This window comes from Micromesistius poutassou (assembly GCF_964030765.1).
Source record: "Micromesistius poutassou genome assembly, contig: SCAFFOLD_3269, whole genome shotgun sequence".
Classification (NCBI taxonomy): Eukaryota; Metazoa; Chordata; class Actinopteri; order Gadiformes; family Gadidae; genus Micromesistius; species Micromesistius poutassou.
Genome location: NW_028178826.1, coordinates 9,556 through 20,017, shown reverse-complemented (window position 1 = coordinate 20,017; position 10,462 = coordinate 9,556). Strand labels below are relative to the sequence as shown.

At 51.7% G+C, this 10,462-nt stretch overlaps 1 protein-coding gene across 1 annotated transcript; it reads right to left on the bottom strand.

Annotated features, from left to right (window-relative positions):
- Positions 1-465: 465 nt before the first annotated feature.
- Positions 466-9,411, bottom strand: LOC311373350 (wolframin-like). Its single transcript, XM_084490121.1, has 10 exons — positions 9,288-9,411; positions 8,160-8,600; positions 7,082-7,155; positions 5,857-6,001; positions 5,260-5,433; positions 4,612-4,692; positions 4,207-4,367; positions 2,859-3,095; positions 2,319-2,437; positions 466-2,068 (listed from the first exon to the last, which is right to left on the bottom strand). Exons 2-10 carry the CDS (start codon positions 8,596-8,598, stop codon positions 475-477), a joined length of 3,024 nt encoding a protein of 1,007 aa, XP_084346247.1. The 5' UTR covers positions 8,599-8,600; positions 9,288-9,411; the 3' UTR covers positions 466-474.
- Positions 9,412-10,462: the final 1,051 nt, after the last annotated feature.

The window sequence follows — 10,462 nt, the reverse complement described above, 5'->3', positions numbered from 1 at the left end:
ATAGCACGTAATTCAATTTTCCGCGGGCTTGAAAATGAGAAGTGTCTCTAATGATGTATATAATGGAGATAAACCGATTTATAACTGAAAATCATGCTCCACTGACATAAACACAAACATATCCAAGTGTGCTTCTATAAACAGTTTCAACGGATTGGATACTCGTTATGAAAATGTGATTACAATTAGTGATTAAAGTAGTCCGAGATGGAGGCAGCAGTGAAAATACATTATCCGTTGTCTGCATCCCCAACTTGAATCGACCTCCCAAAACAACAGCAACAGCAACATTGTTGAAATGCAGATGACCCCCTCCAATTAAAATACCAGTGAGACCTCGTTAGGGCAAATCCTTGAAGCTACACACTAGTTCTCCCAGCTCAGCTCCAGCACCCCCTCCCAGCTCAGCTCTAGCCCTCCCAGCTCAGCTCCAGCCCCCCCCTCCCAGCTCAGCGCCAGCCCCCCCCCCCGCGACTAGCCCAGCGGCGCCACGGTGGCGAGCTCCGCCTGGGCCTGGGCCTCGGCGTCGGGCTGCACCAGCCGCGCGCTGAGGGAGGGGCCGAAGAAGAAGTCGAAGGCGAACTGCAGCGCGCGCTGCACCGAGCGCCGCCAGTCCTGCTCGATCTTGAACTGCCGGCGGCGGCGGCCCGAGGGGAGGGGCGCGTCGCCGCACGACACGCAGTGCACCGCCTTCAGCTCGAACGCCGGCCACTTGGAGCCCAGCCGGCCCTCCAGCACGGTGCTGAACTGCAGCAGGCTGCCGGCCTCCAGGTGCAGCAGCACCGGGCCGAACTCGCTGCTGGCGCGCAGCACGATGTCCTTGGTGGAGTCCTCGTCCTCCACCAGCGAGCCGTTGCGCGCCTTGCGCTCCAGCGGCATGCCCATGGTCACCTCGAACTTGTAGCGGTCGAAGCGCTTCACGTGGCACTCGTGCTTGGCCAGCCTCTTCAGCTTGCAGAGGGGGTCCGCCGCGGGCGGGGGACGCGGCTGCGGCGCGTCGCCGCCGCCGGGGGCCCCCGCTCCTCCTCCTCCTCCGCCGCCCTCCTCCTCCTCCGCGGTGCACGGCGGGTACGCCTCGCCGTACAGGCAGCGCGCCCAGTCGCCCACGAGGCCCGGCAGCATGTTGATGACGGACTGCGCGCCGTTCTCGATGTCGGTGACGCGGGCGTACTTGAAGCGGCCCGTCCAGGTGACGCGGTGGCCCTCCAGGTGGGAGCACAGGATCTGCGTGCGCGCCATGTTGGCCTCCCTCCAGGCGGCCGGGCCGCACAGGCCGCCGTACTCGTGCCAGGTGAGCGTGGAGTTGTACACCTTCATGCCCTCGGAGCGGTACACGTACAGCCAGCAGAAGAGCAGCAGGGCGCTCAGCCACACCAGCACCAGCTTCACCACGCTGCTGCCCGACAGCGAGCGCCACAGCGCCCGGGGGCTCAGGCCGAAGCGGGTCCACAGCCGCAGGGCCACGGGCACGGCGCACGCGGCCAGCGCCGCCGCCGTCTTGGCCAGCTCCAGCGCCAGGAGGAAGCGCAGCAGCTGCGCCAGCAGCATGGCGGCCAGGCCTAGCGACAGCACGGGCAGCGCAAAAAGGAAGAGCAGGTAGCCCACGCAGGAGCGCACCAGGCCGATGGCGCTGGCGTCGAGCAGGAAGGCCAGGCACAGCTCGCACCAGGTGAAGCACACCAGGTAGGGCACCAGGCACAGGTAGGTGCCCCTGAAGCCCCGCAGCTGGGCCATGCGGAACAGCAGGTAGACGAGGTGGCCGTGGAGGAGGGCGGGCAGGCCCAGGTTCAGGGCCAGCGTGCCGCCCAGGGGCACGCGCACCAGCGTGCTCCCCAGCGGCCGCAGGGGCCCCAGGGAGTCGGGGAGGAGGCGGGCCAGGGAGAGGGCGCCCGAGATGACCTCGGTGAGCAGGGCGCGGCGGGCGAAGAGCTGGGCGGAGGCCTGCAGGCTGAGGAAGGAGGTGACGGTGAAGAAGAGGGCCACGGTGGCCAGCTCCGAGCAGGGGATCCACGTCTTGTCGGCCACGGGGAAGGAGAACAGGACGAACACCACCGACAGCAGGAAGTTGCTGCGCGGAACAACAAGAGCCTTTTTACAAATGTTAGTTACACATACATCTTTCTGCTTAATGTGAGCTACAACCAGAACCCGCAAACTAAACCCTCACATCAATTGCGACCCGAGTTATGACTTCTGCTCTTGCACCGAATCAGACTGAACACCACGACTATTTGTGTTTCGTTGTGCCTCTGTGAGGTGGAGAGAGGAACAGCTCAGAATGCGTGAACCAGCGCCGGGCGTGGGGGGGTGTCTCTCACAGATAGGGCTCCAGGTGGGTCCAGCCGAAGTTGGTCTCCGCCTGCTCCACGTCCAGACCGGGCTCAAAGTGGGCCAGCAGGTCCGTCAGGGCCCGGAAGTTCTCCCAGGCCTTTGAGTTCTGGAGGGGAAAGAACACGTCGCGTGTTTAGTGATCCCCTTCACGGGTTAGCGCTGTGTGGCTAAGGTGGTCAGACTCCCAGCTGAAAGGCACTGGGTTCGACGCCCTCTGGCCACAGTCTACCTGTAGGCCTCCCTCGAGCTAGAGGCCTAATCCCTACCTTAACGGCAGTCCTTCTGGGCCAAAGCGTCTGCCAAATACATAGCAATGGTAAAAGTAGAAATTGTATTATTTAGTGGGAATTGTAATATTATTATTTATTAGAATAGTATTTTACAATATATTGATACACAAGGGATGGTTTTGTTTTGTTTAAACCAAAAAGTTTCCGTCGACTGTTTTGAAATCTCCACCAATGGACGATCACGAGAGCCGTTGACTATCCCGGTGACCCCTGACCCCTGACCCCGCCGAGCCTGACCTGGAAGACGCGCAGCGTGCAGATGACCATGGAGAACAGGCCCAGGTAGAAGACGAGCAGGGGGATGAGGAAGACGAAGAAGTCGACGGTGAGGTTGGAGATGACGAAGAAGAAGACCAGGGTGTTGACGTGGTGCGTGGGGATGAGGGCGCTCAGCCACTGCATGCCGGCGCGCGACGCCCAGTCGATCAGGGTCTCCTTGATCTCCAGGAGCGCGTGCAGCGGGAACTTCAGCACCTGGGGGGGGGGGGGGGGGTGGAGGGAAAGGTGCGGTGAACATACAAGATGTATACAGGTAAATGTCCATTATGGCAGCCAATGCACTACTGATCATCCCTGGAAGGAGGGACCCCCCCACTCTGCTTTCCTTCTCAAGATTTCTTCCTTGCTAATTAAGGGAGTTTTCTCTTGTCCTCTGGGGGGGGGGGGGTATGATCATGGGGGTGTCACAAACATACGGCCTGTTAAGCGCTTTGTACCTGTGATAAAGGGATATACAAATAAACTTGAATTGAATTTAACATTTCTTCCGGTCCGACATTAGGCCTCTTTCGGTGTTCCTCCACACTGGTTATGAATTGTGAACGTATTATGAATGAGGAGAAAGGTTGCGGGACTGCGGTCTGTTACAGCAGCAACGCCTGGGGGGGAGGTGGCACCTATCCTTGGCAGGAAGCCAACATCTGAAAGGGGCGGGGTTATGCCTTTGTTTCCTGTTTCGTTACGTAGATACTCTAGCTTTCAGAAGGGGACTTTCAGAAGTTTATTTCTAAACATGGCCTGATTTGAAACCTTAAGACACTTTTTTTTTTTTTTTACAGTTTACTACTCATTGCCGAGTTTGTGTTCACCGTTATGGGCTCACAGATCCCGGTCTGATTTGTCGGACTAATAACAGACAGTCGCATGTTGTGGATTTTGGTCCAGGAAAGGCCGCCGAGACAGGATCGCTTTTAACTCACTTTATTTGGTTAAGGTTATTGGTCTATTGTCTATCGTCTATGAAACAAAAGGAGAGGGATCGTATATAACACGCGCGGAGCGTCTCTAAGCTTAGCATCTAGGATACGCCGCCGAGAGATTCTGACCTCAAAAGGCGGAGTCTGAGTTTATGTATCTCAGGTGTTCTTCTATGGTTTTCTCACTTCCTCTGTGTCCGTTGCTGCCCCTAGTGTAAATGTTTTGTAACTTTGTCAAATGTGTTCAGTGCTGCCCTCTGGCGATTAGGAGGGGAAATTACCTCTAAACTATGCTTGGTGCTACTGGATATGGCTATGTGAGAGTATTACAGTAAAAATGTATCACTAGGGAATATTACAATTAAAAAATTTCACACGCAGCAGCGTACCTTCTGGTGCAGGGGAAGATCGTCTGGGTTCTTCACAGCTTCGTCGTCGTCGTCGTCGTCATCGTCTTCTCCCGCCCCGGCCAGGACGGCTGACGGAGTGATGCCCTGCGCATACTTCTTGGTCATCTCCACAAAGTCGTCCAGGCCCACCTGAGGGGAGGCTAGGGGTGGAGGGGGTATGTTAGACACAGAGGACCTTAAAAACAACGATTGACTACAACCGCCTACATGTGTAAATACACTTAATTTCAGCTAGTTACGCTTCAAATCGTGCCTTATGCATACACGTGCACACACAATGAAAATACGGTTGTTAGCCAATAGCCCACAATATGCACGCAGCTAACGCAGCTGAACCCACAAATTGAAACAAATCAAAACTGTGCTTGTACGACGGATCCCCACCTTCGCTCTTGACCAGGGATTCCAGAACTCTCCGTTGCTTCTGTGCCGAGCTGGAGAGAGGGCCGGGCGAGGCTGGCTCCCCTGTAGCAAGAGGACCATTCATAATAATAAACATCAGCTGTTGACATTCAGACATGGCAACCAGGTCGCTACCTGGCAACACATAATCACACAGTTGTGGCAACGTCCCAAGTTTAGGCTAGCTATTCGATCGTCATTCCACCACATGCAAAATTCCTATTCGGTGACGGGTAAGCATGGCTGTCTTGGTTGTGCAATGTGACCTTTAATACTCGTACATTGCACAATTGACTTCAATACATTTGTTTTTTCATGCCTTGCAATGCAAGAAACCCAAACTGATGCCTGCAGTGCCTAGTGAGTTGTTGTCATATAGGCTATGCAAAAAAACCTGTAAATGTGGCCCTTGAGATTATTTGCATATAATGGGTGAACAGAATCCAACCACACGTGGTCACTGCAGGCACCTGGTGCTATGCTGCTCAACGCCAGACAGGCACGCACTCGCACGTCATCCGGTTTCCTCTGACTAAGTGGTCTCTGGTTTCCACTGATCAGATCACTGGTCTAACATCTTTCTTCAAACCGTTCATACAGGAGCTGACCCCGTTCTCCTGGCGGTGGTACCTGGCCGTGTGTGGACCTTCTCCACGTTCTCCAGGAGCTCTGACACAGCCACCTCCTTCTTCTTCTCCGGGTTCAGCTTCCAGTACATGAGCAAGGCAGCCTTTCTCACCCCCCTCTCAAACCGGGTCTCCATGCACAGCTTCTTCACCTCCTCGTAGTTCTCCCATGTGATACCTGAGGAACGCACGTACAGACAGACAGACAGACATACAGAGACTGTCAGTTTGGAAAATGCAGCAATTTGTCTTCATCCCCACAGTCCTGTGTAAACCAATCTCACTTCCCAATAGTAGATAATACCAACAATTATGTCGCCCTAAATCTGTGTGAGGTCAAATATTAACGTGGCAATCCTTCCATGTCAATTTGGTTTCAATTTGCACGCAATGAAGTACATTCTATGATGATTTGAACTTCCTGACCCCAATGTCTCTGACTAGACATTGACAAGTCAAATATGTGACCTAAGTACCTTCCTTGCCATGCGAGGATGAATATATATTTATATATATATATATATATATTTTCCCGGGGGACAAAAGGAGAACTGTCTTTGCACTAGGGTCTCCATCAGAAGTATAACCACCGGGGGACTACCTTTCCTGGAGGCCAGGCATCGCTGCAGCTGCTTGACGGCGTCCTTGCGGCCCTGTTTCGCCGCCTGGACCAGCCAGGTCACCGCTCGGCAGCTGTTCAGCTCCTCGTCCTTCTCCTCCGCCAGCGCCAGGAAGTAGCGGCCCATCTGGGTGACACACACACACACACACACACACACACGCACACGCACACACACACACTCACTTAGCTCCCCATGGCATTGTGCAGGCTGAGCTGACTCACAGCCCTAAGCATGCCTTAAGCATGCCCATTCACACCCTACGGTAAATACGGATACGGACGCTTTCGTCCGGTCCCGGAGGTTGTTTTCGTCCGTCAGTGGGTCCGTCGCCTCTGAGCTTACGAATCCGGAGTGCTCCAGACGAAACGGAGCACTACCACCGGAGATCGAGGCGGCAGTAGAGTCAGAAGTCCAGCCATTCGTGAAAATAGAGAGAGAGTAGTAGGCCCATAATATCTGATATGTATATATATTTTGTATTTAACGTTTTATACTTATATTATACCATATACCTGACCTTTTTATTTTATTGTTCACCTGCTTTGGCAATGCAAATGTATATTTCTCATGCCAATAAAGCTTTTTTTAAATTGAAATTTTGAGGAGAGAATCTGCGGATTGGTGAGGGGTGTCACATGGCACCACCGCGTACACTTTTTGCCGATTTAGAATGACAAAGCGAAATCATCTCCACTACAGATGCCATGTTTGCGATTGTCGACGCCGGTAATTTGACGAATTTGCGTCGCTGCCCTCTAGAGGATTTATTGCGTAACATCCATAACAACGCTGAAACAGGACGGAGGTATAAAGGGTAGTACCGGAGACAACGTTTAGTACGGACGGACGAATTTCATCTGGATCCGGATGTATGAATGGGCCTTTAGGGCTGCAATGATCTATTATCGTTTTGGTTATTGATCATTATTATTGATTATTGAATTATTAACCATGTACTGCTTGATGCTTCAGAAATTGTTATATTTGGTTATTGGATCGTTCCCCAAAAAAATATCATAGGCTATTATTATTTGACATTTTTAATAATTAAATCTAAAGAATAATGGTCAGGTGAATCGACTATGAATATGACTGTCAGTTGCAGCCCTGTGTTCCATTACACGGAGGGTCAAGCTTGACACACGGCAGCGGTTTCCATTGCACACGTTATGTGAAGAAGAGGAAGCTCTTGTTGGCCGTTACCCTGCACTGAGCCCCCGCGTCCCCACACTTGGCTTTCTCCTGCAGCTCCTCCAGGCTGAGCTCCTCTGGCTCCTCTGCAAGGAGAGACAAACACAGACTCATGACGTACTTTATGATGTTTGTGGAAAGAAAGTGCAAATATGCTGCTACGGGTCACAAAGATGAATGAGGGTGTTATCGCAACTGAATATGTCTGGTCGGATGTTCATCGCAACCGATTTGTAATCCACTTTCTGTTTGACACACATTTGAAAATATTGAACAAAAAAAAGCCTGTATCCCAATTCACACACACACACACACACACACACACACACACACACACACACACACACACACACACACACACACACACACACACACACACACAGTGGTGTTAATCTCCACTGAGCATGTGCAGAGCCATCAACCAGAGCCTCAGACGGAAATAACCCAGAGGGCACGAAACCCTCCTGAACACTCTACAAACTTGACATGTACAAAGCTCCATCCTTTGAGAGCTATAAGACTGTGGTTGATGACTACATTGTGTCCTGACATGTATGTAAAGTACATGATGAGCTCAAGTGCCAGTCTAGTGCTCAGCTCAGAGCTCCGTTTAAACTCTGTCTCATCTTCTTTGGTCGGTGAAACATGAGGTGGCTGGGGAAAGATTTCCAGCATACAGGTGGAAGTCTTCAGTCAGCAAATCAGCAACTTGTTAGTTGTGTCTTGTTGTGTCGTTACATGATGAATAGTGCTTTTTTACTGCTTTAGCCATTTAGTAGTGTTTTTTATTACTAGTGACTAGTGTTTGTGAATTCAAATACAGTTACTCACTGAGGAGGTATGGGCTACACTCAAACCCAGAACCTTCCCGGTTAGTTGAACACTCAAGCCAGAAGACGTTTAAAGACTAAAATAGCAATCACGGCTCTGCATTGCAATGGGTTAAACTAGAAGCAGGATGCTTCACGTTGGCAAATGTTTTGCGCAAGAGGAAAGCGTGCGTGTGTGTGTGTGTGTGTGTGTGGGTGTGGGTGGGGGGGGGGGGGGGTGTTGATGTGGGTGTGATAACTGATAACATCACGTCCCTCACCTGGTTCAGAGAGGGAGGCCGAGCGTGAGGGCGAGGCTCCAGGACCCGCAGCCCCAGTAGAGGCTGGGGTCCCCGTAGAGGCTGGGGTCCCCGTAGAGGCCGGGGTCCCCGGCGTAGAGGCTGCATTGAGCTGAGACCGGCCCAGCTGAGACAGGCTCCGGGAGGGCTGGCGGTGGGGGGACACAGAGGGAGTGGAGAGGAACCGCGAGGGGGGAGAGAGAACAGGGGGGGAGGAGGTCCGAGAGGAGGGGCCGGCGGACGGCGGCGGGGGGGAGCGGGAGGCCGGACCGGTCGATGGGGTGCCCGCCCCGGGGCGGGGGGGCGGGGGCGAGCCGTCGCCGGATGACCCGGGAGTGGCTGGAGACGGAGAGGAGGGTGAGGAGGAGGATAAGGCAAAGTTCGGGGAATTGAGGCCGCCGCCGGGCGGTGACGGTTCCATGTCTGGGTGAAAGAAAGAACATCAAAAACATTAACGATTTCGGGTCAAAATCCTTAATTATATTACCGTGATCCCACAGTAGCAGCTAGTGCATGAATTTGCACTTTGCTGCTTTACCACCTGACGCCGGGAAAACCACCACGGTGTTTCATGAGATGTACATTATGTCCCCCCCATGCTCAGTCTAAGGTGTCCGATATACCGGTCTGTGTTAGGGCTTTATGCAACACCACATATACATTCAGTGGATTTCCCCCTTGTCCACCACAGCCGGTGGATCTCCGCATCGGTTGAAGCTATATTAAGACCGTGACAATGTTCTGGCATTGGTGCTGCTTGGGAACGGTGACGTAGGCCTACACTGCGTCCGTGAAGGGAATCCCCATGCGCGTTGCTCACGGACCGAAGGTTTCAAGGACATTGATTGGTAAATGAAGTGGTCATGCAAAACATAATCATACCGACTGTACCAAAAGCAAAGAACACACATGTAACAACACATACGTACAACTAAAGTGAGCTCGTTTTGAATGACACTTATTTATAAGTGTCCCAAATGAGATGCGTGAATAGGATAACGAAATGGAATTTAAAAAAAAATAGGAAACAAAGCCTTATATAGTGTGCGTTGTGCTAAAGCTAGCCTGTATGAATAACAAAAGTGTGGAGCAGGGGCCCGCTCGCCTTACCGATCAGCACAGCGGCTTGGGTCAGGTCGACACAATGAGCTTCTATTCTAGCGAGGTCCAACTTTGTTATTCAGCGGTGCGCCTCATTCATCCCTTTCACTTTGGGAACATACTGTGAAACCACTAGCCCCCAGTGTGGTCAAACTCCACAACAGTACATGGACGTAGGGACTGGAGGGCTCTTTCAGGACACGCCCACTTCGTGCCCGTGCCATTCATTGGACACAGCTGATCGTCAACATTCACTCTGATTGGTCAAAGAACCAGGAAGCGTTATCGTTTCGTGGACGTATGCATCTTCGAGTAAAGAACAAATACATTTCAAGAAATATGGTACTTATTTTTTGTGTTGTGTTTGAGACGTGGTGTCTTGTTGTTTCCCCAAAACGCAATAATTTACAGTGACATTGTTATTCTTTGCGCTGTTTGATAATCATATACTTGTACGCGTGGATGTCTACATGTTTTCTACCAGAAGATGGCAGCACAGTTCAATGTCGTGAGACACGAAAACAGAAGCACATGTCAGAAGCAAGTCAAGTATTAAAGCCCCCCCCCCCCCCCCCCCCTTGAAGCCAAGTGGGAAACCCTTTCTCGTTATACATTGACGGTAACGGCAACGACAATTTAGATTAACTTATGAAGCCAGAAGAAAACATAAGATTAACCATCAGTTTGCAGGGGAACGCATGAGAACCCAAAAAATAGAACATTCATTTTTAAAAGGGCCGGTAATTTAAGGAGATTGGGGTCAATTGTGAACCCATTATGTAAAAGTAGATTTGATTAAATAAATCTAATTCAGAGGATGATTTATTTCTGCCCTTTTAAATTATATTACACACACACACACACATACACATCTTCTTATCTTGTTAAGCTATTGCTATTTTGCTTAACTCTCGCACACACACACACACACACACACATGCACGCATGCACTCATGCACGCACGCACACACACACACACACACACACACACACACACACACACACACACACACACACAGTTCAAGTGGAACAGAGCCTTCCAGCATCATTGCACATCGTCAAATGTTATATTCGATAACAGGTACAGGTACATGTGACATGGGCCTGTGTTTTATTCTGCAGAAGTAAGTCTTCGCTGGTCGGACAATAAAAACAAAAATGCTCCAGGAGGGGATAAGGCCAGT

Bases quoted from the DNA above. Each gene is read 5' to 3' on its own strand.
- LOC311373350 (XM_084490121.1), bottom strand. From the start codon at position 8,598: ATGGAACCGTCACCGCCCGGCGGCGGCCTCAATTCCCCGAACTTTGCC. The intron at 7,156-8,159 runs GTGAGGGACGTG...CTCTCCTTGCAG, and splicing joins GGCCTCCCTCTCTGAACCAG to AGGAGCCAGAGGAGCTCAGC. The intron at 3,096-4,206 runs GTACGCTGCTGC...CCCCCCCCCCAG, and splicing joins ATCTTCCCCTGCACCAGAAG to GTGCTGAAGTTCCCGCTGCA.